Source organism: Pleurodeles waltl, chromosome 3_1 (genome assembly GCF_031143425.1).
Source record: "Pleurodeles waltl isolate 20211129_DDA chromosome 3_1, aPleWal1.hap1.20221129, whole genome shotgun sequence".
NCBI lineage: Eukaryota > Metazoa > Chordata > Amphibia > Caudata > Salamandridae > Pleurodeles > Pleurodeles waltl.
The window spans coordinates 1,871,587,466-1,871,604,230 of record NC_090440.1 but is presented as its reverse complement, the minus strand read 5'-3'; the positions used below and the strand labels follow the sequence as shown (position 1 = coordinate 1,871,604,230).

The 16,765-nt window shown below is 46.7% G+C and overlaps 1 protein-coding gene across 2 annotated transcripts in view; it reads right to left on the bottom strand.

Moving 5' to 3' along the window:
• Positions 1-4,846, bottom strand: part of LOC138285691 (gamma-crystallin A-like) — a 62,850-nt gene extending 58,004 nt beyond the window's left edge. The window contains exon 1 of one of the 2 annotated variants that reach the window (XM_069225957.1): positions 4,665-4,846. In XM_069225957.1, the coding sequence (XP_069082058.1) occupies positions 4,665-4,673 (9 nt within the window). In that variant the 5' untranslated portion in view covers positions 4,674-4,846. The remainder of the gene's footprint in view (positions 1-4,664) is intronic. The other variant, XM_069225958.1, reaches the window with a different exon arrangement.
• Positions 4,847-16,765: the final 11,919 nt, after the last annotated feature.

The following is a 16,765-nucleotide window of genomic DNA, read 5'->3' as shown; positions in this document are numbered from 1 at the left end:
TCCAGTGACCTGTTTTTGGTCAAGAGCTCGCCCCCCACGTCCGCAGCACCACCCTGCTGTCTCCGTGTCCCTGACCCCCGCCCACGATGCTGCTAGCGTGTTCGAGGCCCTCCTCCAACTGCAGGCCTCCTCCTGCGCCTCATCCCTGGTGTCTAGTGGGCTTCTGGTAAGCGTTGCAAGACTTGTGTGCATTGTGCCGTTTTCGCCGTATCTTTTAACTGTATTCTGTTTTCTGCGCCTTGCTTCCTAGCGCTTTCTGCCCCCATTCGTGCCTTTTTAAATTGCTGTATTCCGCTTGTGTTGTGCCGTTTACCGTATTTGTGACTGTATTCCGTATTTTGTGATTGCCTTGTGCTTTTTTTCACATTTGTGCTTTTTCCGCTTGTTTTCGCCCCTTGGGCGCTACCCATTGCCGCTTTCCCCTGCCTACCTGCGGCCCCGCTCCCCTCACGCCCCCATTCGCCGCTCCCTCGCGCCTCCCAGCTGCTCCTCCCTCCCCTCTCCCTTCTTAATGGCTGGCGCTGCGTGTCGAGGGTGAGCGACCTCTGATCTGTTTTTGGTCAAGAGCTCGCCCCCCTCGTCCGCAGCACCACCCTGCTGTCTCCGTGTCCCTGACCCCCGCCCACGCTGCTGCTAGCGTGTTCGAGGCCCTCCTCCACCCGCAGGCCTCGTCCTGCGCCTCATCCCTGGTGTCTAGTGGGCTTCTGGTAAGCGTCGCTAGACTTGTGTGCATTGTGCCGTTTTCGCCGTATCTTTTAACTGTATTCTGTTTTCTGCGCCTTGCTTCCTAGCGCTTTCGGACCCCATTTGTGCCTTTTTAAATTGCTGTATTCCGTTTGTGTTGTGCTGTTTACCGTATTTGTGACTGTATTCCGTATTTTGTGATTGCCTTGTGCTTTTTTTTCACATTTGTGCTTTTTCCGCTTGTTTTCGCCCCTTGGGTGCTCCCCCTTGCCGCTTTCCCCTGCCGCTGCCTCCCTGCGGCCCGCCCCCTTCTCACCCCCATTCGCCGCTCCCTCTCGCCTCCCACCTCCCAGCTGCTCCTCCCTCCCCCCTCCCTTCTTAATGGCTGGCGCTGCGCGTCCGCGCCGCTGGTGCACCAGAGGCAAGCCCGTCTGCACCCGTCTGCGTCTGGACCGCGGCCAGCGCCACCCCCCCTGTTCCGCGCGACCACCGCACCAACAGACGCTGCTACTCGGCCAACGAACTCATCGCTCTCAACCCCGGTTCCTCTACAACATGCTTCCAGGCCACACCGAAGAACACCAAAGGACCCTTCTCCTGCCTCGCCTGCAACTTCACCTGCAACAGAATAAGGAAACCTGCAACAACCAGCACAAACCACCTCCACTGCATACTCCTCAACACAGGCTCCGCAAGAAAGCACGCCATCGAGCTCTGGGACCTGCTCGACACCACCGCCCCAGACGTAGCATTCCTGACCGAAACCTGGTGAAACGACTCCTCAGCACCCGACATCGCTATAGCCATCTGTGACGGCTACAAGATCACCAGAAGAGATCGCCCCAACGGAATCGGAGGAGGAATAGCCATCGCCCACAAATCTACCCTCAAAATCCACACCCACATGGACAACACACTCAAGACCGCCGAACACTTGCACTTCCGGATCCACACCGACCCCAACACTACTCTCAGGGGAACACTCATCTACCGTCCCCCAGGACCACGAGCTCCCTTCAGCGACTCCATCGCCGACCTCACAAGCACCCACGCCCTCGCCTCCACGGACTACATCCTGCTTTGAGACCTCAATTTTCACCTGGAGAACAACAACGACGCCAACACCACAGCCCTAATCGACAACCTCTCCAACCTCGGCCTCAAACAACTGGGCAACACACCCACCCACATCGCCGGCCACACGCTCGTCCTGATCTTCTCCGCAAGCAACCACGTCACCTTCAGCCACACCACCGAACTCCACTGGACCGACCACCACTGCATCCACTTCACATTCAAGAAGCACATCGAACACCACCGCACCCAACTACCACCCCACCGCCGCTGGAGCAAAGTCACCGAAGACCAACTGACCAGCACCCTCTCCCAGAACCCGCCTACCGACCCCACCAACCCAACCCAACTTCTGCCAGATCTCCCTCCTCCCCTTCCCGGCGAAGGTCATCGAGAAGATCGTCAACGCTCAGCTCACCCAACACCTCGAGGAAAACTCCATCCTGGACCCCTCCCACTCCGGTTTCAGACGCAACCACAGCACCGAGATTGCTCTCGTTGCCGCCACAGACGACATCAGACAGCAAATGGACAACAGCGAAACATCGTCCCTCATCCTCCTGGACCTCTCCACAGCCTTCGAAACGGTTTGCCACCACACCCTACTAACACGCCTCCACGAAGCCGGAATACAAGAGAAAGCCCTCAACTGGATCTCCTCCTTCCTCTCTGGCAGAACCCAGAGAGTCCGACTCCCTCCCTTCCGCTCCGAAGCCACCAGCATCATCTGCGGCGTACCCCAAGGCTCCTCCCTAAGCCCGACGCTGTTCAACATCTACATGGCCCCCCTCGCACAACTGGCCCGTCAGCACAACCTCAACATTCTCTCCTACGCCGACGACACCCAGCTCATCCTCTCCCTCACCAAAGACCCTCACACCGCCAAAACCAACCTCTAAGAGGGAATGAAGTCCATCGCCGAATGGATGAGAAAAAAGCCGCCTGAAGTTGAATTCCGACAAGACGGAGGTCCTCATCCTCGGACGCACCCCTTCGGCCTGGGACGACTCCTGGTGGCCCACCGCGCTGGGTCCCCCTCCAACACCAACCAACCTCGCACGCAACCTGGGCTTCGTCCTCGACTCCGCCTTCACCATGTCCAAGCAGGTCAACGCCGTGTCCTCCTCCTTCTACAACACCCTCCGCATGCTCCGTAGAATCTACAAATGGATCCCGATGGAAACCAGAAAAACGGTGACCCAGGCCCTCGTCAGCAGTAGACTAGACTACGGCAACGCACTCTACACAGGCATCCCAGCAAAAGACATCCGACGCCTACAACGCATCCAAAACGCATCCGCCCGACTGGTCCTCGACGTACCCCGCCGATGCCCCATCTCCCACCACCTGAAAGACCTACACTGGCTCCCCGTGGACAAAAGGATCACCTTCAAACTCCTCACCCACGCACAAAAGGCACTCCACAACGCCGGACCAGCCTACCTGAACAACAGACTCAACTTCTACGTCCCCTCCTGCCAACTCCGCTCCGCCAACCTCGCCCTCGCCATAGTTCCCTGCTTCCAACGCAAGACCTCCGGCGGCAGATCCTTCTCCTATCTCGCCGCCAAGACCTGGAACGCCCTCCCGACCACCCTGCGACAGACCCAGGACCTTCTCACCTTCAGGAGACTCCTCAAGACCTGGCTCTTCGACCAGTAGCAGCAACCCCCCCACTCAGCGCATTGAAACCCTAACGGGTACGTAGTGTGCTCTCTAAATATTGTGATTGACTGATTGATTGATTGACTTCTGCTTCACTAATCAGTAGGTCATCTGCTTTCTGTTTTAATAATTTCAGATGTTCTTGAATTGTTCAAATAAAGTCTCTCTGTCCCTTCCTTCTCCTTCCTTCTATGTGAATTTTATAAGAGGGGCAATTTTCCGTAATTGGTTGTTTTGTGGTAAGGGCCTGCAATTCTAAAGTTACTGAACTGAGATCATGTTCATGATAATCAGTGTAGGAAACTAGTAGGATCCAGCTGTTCCCAATCAAAAATGTTGAATACCTTCAACAGCGCCCACATGTCTGCTTTTCATTGTGAGTAGCTACCTTCATAGGGTGATTGGGGGGCTTATTTTAACTTTCAGGAGGCCCAACACAAAGACCTCAATTAAAGGGCTATCAGGACTTCTTTGTTGGAGTGTCATTCTAGCTAAATGTTGTTGGAAGGCTAACACATAGGTGCAAGTGCCAAGAGGGAAACGAAGGCACTCAGCTTGCTGTAAACTTCACAAGTGCTTAAGAGACTCTATAATTTGGATGCACGTTTTTGACTTTGGTTAAACTCTCATGTGAGAGGTATGCATCCACTGTAAGAATGTTGTATGTGATGTTTGCTCAATACCACTATGTGTTATACAAACCAAAGAACACAAAACTATTTTGACTTATACCTATGCCAGATATAAACCTTTATATTATTTATTATCTATATTATTGTTTGACCTCTGCAGATGGGTTGGTAAAATTAACATTTGATCCTACATTTCCGTTCTGAATAGTGACCCATTGTCCTGAATTTTTGCAATCAGTGCCCTGAATTTGCCTCCACCACCTGAGCGATGTTTATTATTTTTATTTATTTCGTGTTTTCATAGCAATCAATTGTATTTCGATAAATTGCTAAATAGTTTAACAAGCTAACGTGTAAATGCTCTCTGCCATCACCATACCAAACACAATAGGTAAGACCTAGGCTCCTAATTTTTCAAACTTTGATATCCTGTTTATCCTTATTAACGATTAATCTAAAAAATGGGGCCTTAGTCAAATTAAAAACAGATACACTTTTTTTCCGACTACTCCTTCACTTGTTTGAGTTGTAGGCTGGTCAGCAATGATTTACAGTCCTGAATGAAAGACAGAGATGAAAAAGTATAACAGCCAATCACTCAGATCTTACCTTCCCCATCCTGGTAATATGTCTTGGACAGTTTGCCCTCCTGCAGTTACCGTTGTAATTGGTCAGTGGCCTTTAAATACCGGTGCCCGAAATTCACAGTCTGCACGTTGCATTGTGAGTTCGATCGGAAGCTTTTTTTGTTTTATAGTTTTAATTCGGCCAGATCAGAGTTATTAACAGCCTCACGTGGTTTGAGTTCTGTCCCCTTCCATGAATGACATTCATGTGCCTTTTCAGTGTGTAGCTGCAGCCTGCTCTTTGTGTGTGTTGAGCTCTTTAATCTCCTGTAGATAGAATGTCTGGTCAGCAAACACAGTCACAGTCAGAGAAGAGAGAGGGTGAGAGAAAGGGAGACAGAGAAAGAGAGACTGGCAGAGAGAGAAAGACAGAAGACAGAAAGCGAGAGAAAGCGGCAGGCATGGGGATAATTAGAGAAAGCGCAGGTGATTGGTCGATGGACGGGAAGATACTGTGTGCAGGAGAGAGGTGGAGAGAGTGGAGCAGAGAGAAACGCAGATCGGTAGAATAGAACTAGCCCGTGACAGAGAAAGAGATATTGATAGAGAGAAAGACACACTGAGTAAGAGAAGGATATTCAGACGGTTAGAGGTGAATGCAAGAAAGAGAAAGGAGCAAAGAAAGAGAGTCGGCAGACAGAAAGCTCAACAGAAACGGTGAAGAACCAGAGCTAGTGAGATAAAAAAAAATTGCTAGTGATTGGTCGAAGAATAGGCTGATATGTACATATCATGTACAGGAGAGCGCTGGCACAGAGAGAGAGAGAGATAGAGAGGAGAGAAAGAAGGGAGAGAAAGAAGAGAGGGAGACACAGGGGGTCATTCCGACCCTGGCGGTCCATGACCGCCAGGGCCGGGGACCACGGAAGCACCGCCAACAGGCTGGCGGTGCTTCCAGGGCCATTCTGACCGTGGCGGTAAAGCCGCGGTCAGAAAAGGGGAACCGCCGGTTTCCCGCCGGTTTTCCCCTGGCAAGCAGCGCCGCCATGGGGATTCCGACCCCCTTCCCACCAGCCTGTTTCAGGATGGCGGGAACGGGTGTCGTGGGGCCCCTGGGGGCCCCTGCACTGCCCATGCCACTGGCATGGGCAGTGCAGGGGCCCCCTAACAGGGCCCCATAAAGATTTTCACTGTCTGCTTTGCAGACAGTGAAAATCGCGACGGGTGCCACTGCACCCGTCGCACCCCTGCAACTCCGCCGGCTCCATTCGGAGCCGGCTTCCTTGTTGCAGGGTCTTTCCCGCTGGGCCGGCGGGCGCCCTTTTGGCGGTCGCCTGCCGGCCCAGCGGGAAAGCCAGAATGGCATCCGCGGTCTTCTGACCGCGGAGCGGCCATTTGGCGGTTCCCGTTTGGCTGGCGGCGCCCGCCGCCAGCCAAAGTTAGAATGAGGCCCACAGACTCGGGACTAGTTGTTCTAAGTATTTTAACAGTCGTAATATGCTCCGATTCGGTGTTTGCCACGATTAAAATGCTTTTTTGAATGTACTAATCCCATTTAAGGAGTTCGTAAACTTTTACCAACTCCTAAACTGGGACTGCAGACCCATCAAAAATCAGTATTTAGAAGAAGCATGTCGGAGGTGTGCCTTCCAAATACTGAGTCAATATCAATCTGCCCCAAACTGCTGAGACCCTTTCCCCTTTGTGAATTGAAAAAAAATATTGTTGGGAGCAGGAAGTGGCCCAGGACACCACTGCCAGCTCTCAAACAAAGTTATAAAAAAAGTAAACTTTTTTCAAACGTAGGCATTTTCCTTAAAGGAAAATGGGCTACGTTAAAAAAAAAAATATTATTAAGATATCACAGACATGGGGCTTCATTACGAGTTTGGCGGTCTCGCCATTTGGTGGTGGTGGTCCGTCCACCAACAGGTTGGCGGAGCGGACTGACAAATTATGAGTTTGGGGGTGATGCACCCAGAAGACCGCCAGCAGTCCCCTGGCACCACCAGCCAACACAGACTGCAGGGGTTGTCTGGAAGCACAAAGAGTCTGGTGCAGACCACCTTTCCGCCGGACCTATTAGGAGGTTGCACACCGCCAATGTGACCACCACGGTATAACCACAATGGAGCACCAGACGGTGAGGTACTGGGTTTTTCAGAACCGGTACTGATCCGGTAACCCAGCGGTGCCAGGGTACACCCAAAGACCTCGGGTACTTTCCTGATTCAGACTACAGAAACTCAGAGTCTTCTAGGTGAAGTCAAAGATCGAATTTATTGGCTGCAACCAATTGACAAGTGTCCTAGAAGTACAACAGCACGATTTGTATGTTCTCAGGAGACTGTGTTTCAATGCAAAGTCAGGTTTCCTTATATACAGTTTTTTAAGCTTCAGGCAAACATTCTTGACATTTTGGTTGGTCATTCACATGTTTTTACTACAAAGGAAAAAACAGTGTCATGATGAAACCTTATATTTCATGTCATCCAACCCATAATAAATTACCCGGCAAGGCCTAGTATTTTACATCAGATAAGTGTGGACCCCCAATAAAAACGGGCACCTCCCCCTCGTAAAGTAAGAAGAAGAAAAGAGCAGGTGCAGGTGTGAGCAAGATTAGGCAGGGTGTGTGAGCGATAATAAGGGTTTTATGGCATGGTGTGCCTTGATGCTATCTGATTCGGCCACTGGGAGAGGGACTGACCAAACAGGTTTGGCCTGAGGCAATGGTTCCAGCTTGCCCAGGCCAGAGAGAAGTCAATCAAGGTGTACGTGTCCTTGGAATCAAATCTGACTGTATTATAAGCCTATGTGAGGGCAACTTTTAAAAATGGCTGCTGTGTATAAAATGGGAGCCACGAGTGCAGGACGAAAATGGCGATTTCGAGGTGAAAACGCTGCTGGAATTGAGCGAAAATGCTCATGCTTAGTGTACTAGTCATTATCGGTCTTTTGATACTAAAATCGTACTGCTGTGGCAAAGTAAATTACATGGGTCCAGAATTTTTAGAACCACAAACCCTCCTTTTGCCCTTACATAGGCAATAAACCTATTCTCATGCTAATCTGAGTCCAGGTCTATGTTTATAAGGCCATGGAGATGTTGCTGGAGCAAAATTCTAGTACTTGGTAACTCTCTCTGGACAGGTCTCCTCGAACATGAAGTAGCACAAAAAGGCCACATATGGCAGGACAAAATAAGGAATACCTCTATCTGCAGTAGGTGGCATAAGATCACACACCCAACAATTAGTGATGTTCACTACTAACTAGTGTTGATGCAGAAGCTGTACAAAAGAATTGCTTACGAATTCTGATCTTCTAACCTGCTCATGTTCAGGAAAAGGGTGAAAAGAGTGCAAAGAAACAATAGTAGGAAAAGACATAGGTTGGGAAGTGGGTGCAGAAGTCAATTGAGTAGAGAAAAACAATCCTACCCATAAATGACAACGTCATGTTTAAAAGACACTAGAAAACACGTTATTAAGAACATATAGACAACGGGAGAAAGTAGTGACCACTATGAAATAATAATTTTTCACAACCCTAACCAAAAAGCAAATCCTAAAATTATCTAGTAACATTTTTAGGGCTCCTCTGCATTTCAGTAATTTTTGTATGTTCAGGTGGAACAGTGGTGACTCTCATCAATGCTCTAAGGTGAAAAGGGGGTACTCTTTCCACAGAAAATGGACTTTATTCTGCTTTTACTAAACAGAATAGTACTTTAAAACAAGGCCAGCAAAACAATCAGTCTCCTAACACCTAGTCTATACAATCACACGGAAACCTCTTGTGAAACCAACTATGCCCAGAGTCCGTTCAAAAAGCCTCTCTGGCAGGCTTCTATTGTCCATCACATTTTCTTTTGTTGTTTTCTTTCGCATGGGCCTCTCAATTCAGGCCTCTTCGTGAGAAAATACTGCTTAGTTGGAGTGCCCTCCTGGCAAACACCCACAGCTCACTCGAAAGTCTCAATGTCTTAAAGCAATGCACCAGTGTCTCTCCTCTGTGGCAGACACTACAAACAATGTGCTCTTCATTGATCAAGGGCACAAATCATCTCGTGCAGAGGCAAGCACCATTAATTGGGAAATAGCTCAAGCTCAGCAGCACTTTCAGACTCCAACACTCATTATTTAGTGTCAGAGGACGCTCAAACTGCTCTTTCATGGGCACCACAATATAGTGCCTTTTTCCAAACTTTAAATCTCCGGTGCACTGCCCTTCTTCCGTTGGAGCAAAGAAAAGGGGGTGTGTGGACAAAACTCAGGCCAAGGGGCTCAAGGGATTGCACACTGTCAGAGGTTACCAGCACATGACAGGTAGAGAAATGAAACCTCAAAACAGCTCTGCCATCAACAACAGGAATCCTTCTCTTTAGCTCTTTTACACTGAAACTTTGGTTTTGTGATGTCCAACGCCGTCTGATGGAGCAAGTACGATACCATGCGCTGGCGATCGCTGTCCAGCTTTGCTACTTTCTGGGTGCTGAGACTGTAGGGCCAAGACGTCCGTCTTTCATCTGTAGCTGTCACTGATGGGAATTAGGCTTAAATTAATGTCCTGCAGGTTATTATGACTTGATACCCGCAGAATCTAGTGACGTAGGAAATGTGCCACAGTTGTTAGTTTCCTTCAATTTAGTAAAAAAAAAACAGTTCATGGTTTTTAACAAGGGGACTGCAAGCAGGTGGTCTGCAATCTTCAAAGGAGTAGCCATACACCATGGGCATAAAATAGGCATGTGACACAACACCGAGAGTACGGGTGATACACAAAGGCCAAAGTTACACAAATTTTAACTCTACCGTTGGCGACTACAACATATACAGTACTCCTAGCTAATGTTTCAGTTCCTTCTTCAGGAAAAAATTAAAACCTGGTTTTCTTTTAAGGAACGAAAGCCATATGCTACTTAGGAAACACAACATCATTAACTAATGTAATATAGAAATTAGGCCACCTTGAGTCACAGATCTATAATTTCATCCTTAGGTCCAAACAAGGATACATAAATGTAGGGCTGCCTGTTCCTTTAAGGGAAGGGGCAGTAACGTGACTAACTGCAGGTGACACACTTTGATCCTGTATATCTCTTTTTATTTTCCTTCAATACCATTATAGCCAAATAGACATTCACTGGTGAAGTGTTGTCTTTTATGTTCACAGCATGAAATATCATTATCTGTGGAATTTAGTAACCAGAACAAGTTCAACCAACTGTTGCGTAGCGATGGGCATCGTCATGACCATCCCCTCACAACACAGGGGAGCTTGTAATAGTATCAAAAGCAGCAACAAACATGCAAAAAACAAATAAAAAATAATAAAAACGCACAAAACGTCAAGCCATCAGATATACTTGCTGTGTATCAAGCACAAAAAGCATAGACAAAACAATAGCATGTGTGAATAAGCGGTGACACACAACACCATGTCATGTACTTTATGCACTGTAAACCTGCAGCCCAAAACCCAATATTTGGGCCTGTTTAATTTGTCAGGTTTAAAATCCTTACCCTCCTTTTGACAGTAGATCACCAGGCAATGGAAATCTGCTGTCAAATATAACTTTACTGTTTCTCTTCTAACATACAGGACCAGCAAGAACAATTCATGATAGGACCAAATACATGAAAATAAATTTCCATTACTTAACTGTTACCCTCTTGTCAGTTACTTCGCAACATCAAGCCACCTTAGTTTTACCTTTCTAAAAGTAAAAATTGTTACACTGACACTCCATATTAATTTGCCACCTACAATTTCCACTGTGAAAAATATGTCTTAATTAGCAAATCGTTCTCATTAAGGCATGTAGCCTTCAAAATTTGAGAAAAGGGCTGCATCTTTTTTTCTGTCTAAGACTTAATGCAACACTTCGTTTTCTGTCAAATAAAAGCAACTAGCAGGCATCATTTTATTTTTTAGAGCGGAGACACAAATGTATCAGTTCTGCAGAGCATTTAACATGATGTTGGGACTTTCGAAGAAACCCCTTTTTTTTATATTTTCCCTTTGGAATTAAGTTCTTTAATTGTATTGATGTTCTTCTGGAGAAACCAGAAATCCCACTTTTAGAGGCCTGTAGGGTCATTCTGCATTTTACAGAGACAAGGCCCTAATTTAAAAGGTCACAAGTGTCAACACGACAGCCTCCTCCATTGTTTATGGGAAAACTAAAGATAGCATCTCAGCAGCATGACTTGAGCCAGCCTCTGTAGCTCTCCTAGCTTCTGCCACTCTGAATCTGTCAAAGACAGTAGGCCTTTCTATTTTCCTTCTAACCTGCAATAATTCACTCTATTTAAAAAATATATTTTTTCCTTTTTAGGCGCTAAAAAAACTATCTCTATTTCCAGATTATTAAACTACATTTACTGTGAATAATTCACAAACCTTAATAACACACATACCAGTTGTTAGAATAAATGCTTGTTGCAATCCCATGCAATGGTACATATTTCATCAACCTCGAATGAATGAACGTCTCAGTAGGCCCAGCTGAAGTTAGAACCTTCAACCTTGATATTAAAACAAGCCTTTGTACTGGCACATTGACTCATTGAATCATAAGAAGGCACAACCTGCAAATATATATCAAACCTAAATGTATGCATTTACTGAAGCCTGAGACACTTTAAAAAGTACTCTGAATGAAAGAAAATGCAGTTTAAACAGTGCTTTTGCCCAAAATCGACTTTGATATTTTAGGCATTAAAAAATCAATATCCTACAATTTTCTTGCATAATATGCATTACCAGAATGTCTATTACACAATCCACGAGTCAGCCATTGAAAATATTAACTTATACTTTATAGAAATGAGCTTGTTTGCTCCTGCACCAAGGGAAAATTGCACATCCAAATGTCATTTTAGTGGTGCAACATAACTTGAATTAAATTTTAATGTTAGGAGGTCATAGTATAGGTATTAAGCTTTATAAATATTAAAAAACGATTTTGAAAGGCACTTATTTTTTTTAATTATTTTTTCCATAATTAATAATTTTCTTTAAAAAAAAATAAAAACCCAATTATTCTTTTTTTTGTGATAATTCCACATATAAAAGCAAGCTGCATCCCTTGCCTATTATTTGGTATACATTAACTCACAAGCCTAAGAGCATAAGCCTAACTTGAAATGCGTCATATTTTTGCGCCACTTTCATTTAAAAGGAAGGTTATGCAAAATTCCACCCATGTTTAACTGGGAAAGTGCTGGCTGAATTGAAAATAGATAATTTCGTTTTTTTTTTGGGGGGGGGCCCTATTTATATCTATTGAATGTGTTTTCTAATTTATTAAGCATTTAACGGCAGTTTTGTATATGTGCACAATTGCTCATTCTATAAATTAAAGAGCAACATATAGCTATGTTAGCACATCACATGGTTCATTTCTGGATTTTTTCTAAGTTTCTACTTAATATTAATTAACCAACATTTTACTTAACAAACTGTAAACATCAAGAAGACCCACAAACACACATTGAGCTCATTTCAGATATAAACAGAAAACACTCAGTACACATAATACAGCGCGCTTTAGCCATTTTTCATAAATAGCGCCGTCGCAATTTACTTACAGAACCGTTTGCAGATCCTAGTTGTAAGTCATATTTACAAGAAAAAAAAAAACTTTTCTCAATTATTTCCAAGAATAGCGGACCCATACTTTATTAAACGTGATGGGGCCCACTCCGTGCTTCACATATAGTTCATAGGTTGGAGTTCCAATCGGAGGAACCGGACATGAGTCCTCCAACCGGGAGTCCCTTTTACAACCAAGACAAAACAAATTTCCAAGTCTGCTAAGACCAGGCATCTTCGCTCACTAGTCTAGCTTCAAACTTCAAAGGATTATCTTTTACGATAGTCTCGTGAATACACGAGTCCTTCGGCTTTGGTACTTGCAAGTTCCAAATCAAAGTGATCCCAAAGGGATACCAAACCAAATGTCCAACTAAGGACCAAACCAAGTGTCCAACTAAGGACCAAACCAAGTGTCCAACTAAGGACCAAACCAAGTGTCCAACTAAGGACTGGGAGACGCTCCACTTATACTTAACTGAAAATATCAATGACGTCACCAGAAGACTCGTCTTATCGTTTCGCTCTACCAAAAATCAAAGGTCCAAATCAGGGCGATAGCCAGGGCAGCAGTCCTTCATAGCCGTCGGGAAGCGGGGAACCTCGCAACAAAGACTTTCGGACCACGTCGACATGCAGGGGTCGATGAAGTGGCGGCCTTCCTCCAGAATTTTCACACGAAGCTCCCCACGGACCTCAGGCTTGGACCGGTACCGCTGGTATCGCCCCATGTTTGGGCGCCAACTGAGGTACTGGGTTTTTCAGAACCGGTACTGATCCGGTAACCCAGCGGTGCCAGGGTACACCCAAAGACCTCGAGTACTTTCCTGATTCAGACTACAGAAACTCAGAGTCTTCTAGGTGAAGTCAAAGATCGAATTTATTGGCTGCAACCAATTGACAAGTGTCCTAGAAGTACAACAGCACGATTTGTATGTTCTCAGGAGACTGTGTTTCAATGCAAAGTCAGGTTTCCTTATATACAGTTTTTTAAGCTTCAGGCAAACATTCTTGACATTTTGGTTGGTCATTCACATGTTTTTACTACAAAGGAAAAAACAGTGTCATGATGAAACCTTATATTTCATGTCATCCAACCCATAATAAATTACCCGGCAAGGCCTAGTATTTTACATCAGATAAGTGTGGACCCCCAATAAAAACGGGCACCTCCCCCTCGTAAAGTAAGAAGAAGAAAAGAGCAGGTGCAGGTGTGAGCAAGATTAGGCAGGGTGTGTGAGCGATAATAAGGGTTTTATGGCATGGTGTGCCTTGATGCTATCTGATTCGGCCACTGGGAGAGGGACTGACCAAACAGGTTTGGCCTGAGGCAATGGTTCCAGCTTGCCCAGGCCAGAGAGAAGTCAATCAAGGTGTACGTGTCCTTGGAATCAAATCTGACTGTATTATAAGCCTATGTGAGGGCAACTTTTAAAAATGGCTGCTGTGTATAAAATGGGAGCCACGAGTGCAGGACAAAAATGGCGATTTCGAGGTGAAAACGCTGCTGGAATTGAGCGAAAATGCTCATGCTTAGTGTACTAGTCATTATCGGTCTTTTGATACTAAAATCGTACTGCTGTGGCAAAGTAAATTACATGGGTCCAGAATTTTTAGAACCACAACAGAAGCAAACACTCACCTCCAGAATGCCATACACGTCTGGAGCCACCATGGAATCACCACTAGATGTCATCCCACTGCTCCCGATTTCTAAAAGACAACAGAATCATCGCTGACGAGGACGACAACAACTGTGAGTGCACACACTCACCTGTTACATATGTGAAATGTATACATTTGTACAGTTACATAAGATAGGGAGAGGGTGCCAAGGGCTGCACACACATGTAACAGCATAGTGACACACACAATCAAATACTGCCTCAAGGATACCCACATATACACATCACGCATACTTCAGACAGCACACACAACACGTCAATACTCACATTTACGCACACCAACACAGCACAGTCCCAGGTGCACAGATTCCCATACAACATACAAACTTGTAACAACAACACAACAACTGCACAGCTACAAAAACATTTCACATACTCACACCCAATACTGGCCCTGGGCTGGACACACATACAACACACATGTACATCCATATGTGATGGAACATACACAACAACACCAGCATACAACCCAGCAATCAACACACACATCACACACACACACACACGCACAGTGCATCAAACCTATCATGCCATGCACAATACACGCAGACACAAACAGACAAAACACATAAGCAATGCATCAGTACAGGACCGGCACTGCAGCGAGGGGAGCAGCAAAACCATACATGGAAGGAGGCCGAACTGGGACACATCTCATGTTGAAAAAGGCCCAAAATAACATGGCCACACTAACAGGCCTAACTCAGATTTCATGGACAAGCAATACCAGCAACAAATGTAATGCACAGTCACACGGGGATGCGCACGGCTACAAAGCATACACTACTCCAAACACCACAAGACACCATCCTGCTGTGAGGAACACACACCTAAGTAGTCACATGCACCCAAAAGCAAAGCCCACTAACGCAACTCAACACACCCCATGTCTGCTATGACCAAACTCCACAATACACACCACATGTACACAAGAGCCACATTAGGGGACAACGCATACACTATACAGGACCACATTGCAAATCACTACAACAAACACATACCACAACAAACACAACACAATACAATGACACCATAATTTCAGCTACATACACATACCTATTACAGAATACACACCCTACCCTTGGGGGACAACAGCACTGCGCACAACCTCACATACTTCTCAAACAATACATGAAGCAGCAAACAGCACACAGCAAAATACTGGCACACAGCCAATGTCAGCCAGGAACAACTCAAACATAGGAAAGAAAATTCAGGATAAAGATGTAACCAAAAAACCAACAACCGGTTGGCTTTGATAATGGTAAATTGCAAAACAATATGAAAGTCCAAGGCCATTGGCCAGTCCATAATAATCAAAGTTTGTGCACCAAAGACACAAAATGGGGCCCTAACTTGACTCCTGACTGTCATGTAACCTCCATAGGTAGGAGCATCAAGAGGGCAGGCAGGTACCTCAGGGAGTATTGTTGGGGGGGGGGAATTGGGGTTAGGTTTGGACTTGGGTGGGGCGGATTTTGGCTTAGGTTTGGAGGGGAACCTTTTTGGGAGGGGTGGACCTCATCTTGGTGGGGGAGGGGCATAGGTGCTGGCAGGGGGGCCTTCCACCTCTAAGGAGAGACCTTAGAGGTGGAAGGAATGGCCTTGGGGAGGGAAACAGATCTTTTGGTGGTGTCACAGTGGTTGGGAGCAGTAGGGAAAGTGTCAAGGTTAGAAAGGAACACATTTTTAGATACATGGGGGTGGTCATCAGAAGGGAGTTTGGGTGTAGGGGGTGAGAGAGTGGTTGTCTGATGTTTAGGTGTGAATGTCTTGGGTGCATGTTTGTGAGAGGTGTGCTGGTGTGTGATGGGTGTCTGTTGGGTGGGTGAGTGAGGGTATTTTTGTGTCTTTTGCTGAGGGAGGTGGGGGTGCTGGGAATGCTGTGGTGTGTCGGTGGCTGTCTGTTGGGGTGGTGACTGCAGGTATGGTGGATGTGCTGGATGTAGGCATGTCAGTGGTTGTGGTGTCTGCGGGTGTGGTGACTGGGGTGGATATCTGAGGGTCTGCTGGGATCCTGTCTGCAGACAGGATAGGTGTGGTGGATGGATCAGTAAATGTTGGTGTGACAGGTGTTGTGTCTGTGATGCTGGGGGTGTGGGGCATCAGGGCAAATCATGACTGTTGATGTGCCTGTAGGTGGATGTTGTTTGTGTGTGTGCTGTTGGTGTGTCTTGTGGTGCTTACGTTTTTCTGTGCTTCCCTTGGATGTTGAGGTGGATGCATGCCTGTCTGTTTGTGGGCTTTGGCTGGATAAGAGAATGGGGATTTGGACTGGGAAGAGGAAGGTGGAGGGGGGACGGTAGACAAGGGATGACTAGCTGCCACCATTGTGGAGGCCAGAGCCTAAAATGATCTCTGTAGGCCAGAGATTGCATCGTGAATGCCCTCCAGGAACGCATTGGTCCGTTGGATCTAGCTTGTCAGTCCCTGGATGGAATTCAAGATGGCCATCGGACTCACAGAGATAGCCCTCAGAAGGTCAATAGCCTCCTCACTGACAGTAGAAGGGCTAACAGCGGCAGGGGCAGAAGTGCATACGGCAAAGGAGATACACACCCTCTTGGGTGAGCGGGCACGGCCAACTGGGTGGGGAGGAACAGGGAAGGCGGTGATAGAATGGGGGATGGAGGGCAAAGATGGTTCAGGGGTAGTCCCCGAGGGGTTGGCCACCACTTGGGTGTGGCCACTGGAGGAAGAATCTGTGGATGAAGATGTTGATCTGGTCTTCTCCGTGATACTCCCTTTGCTTTCTGGGCCACTGGATACCTCGCTATCATTAGTCTCGTGACCTGAGTTCGTGTGTACAGATGTTTCCGCTCCTGGCACGGACCTGTCTCCTTCACCTGCCGGTGCT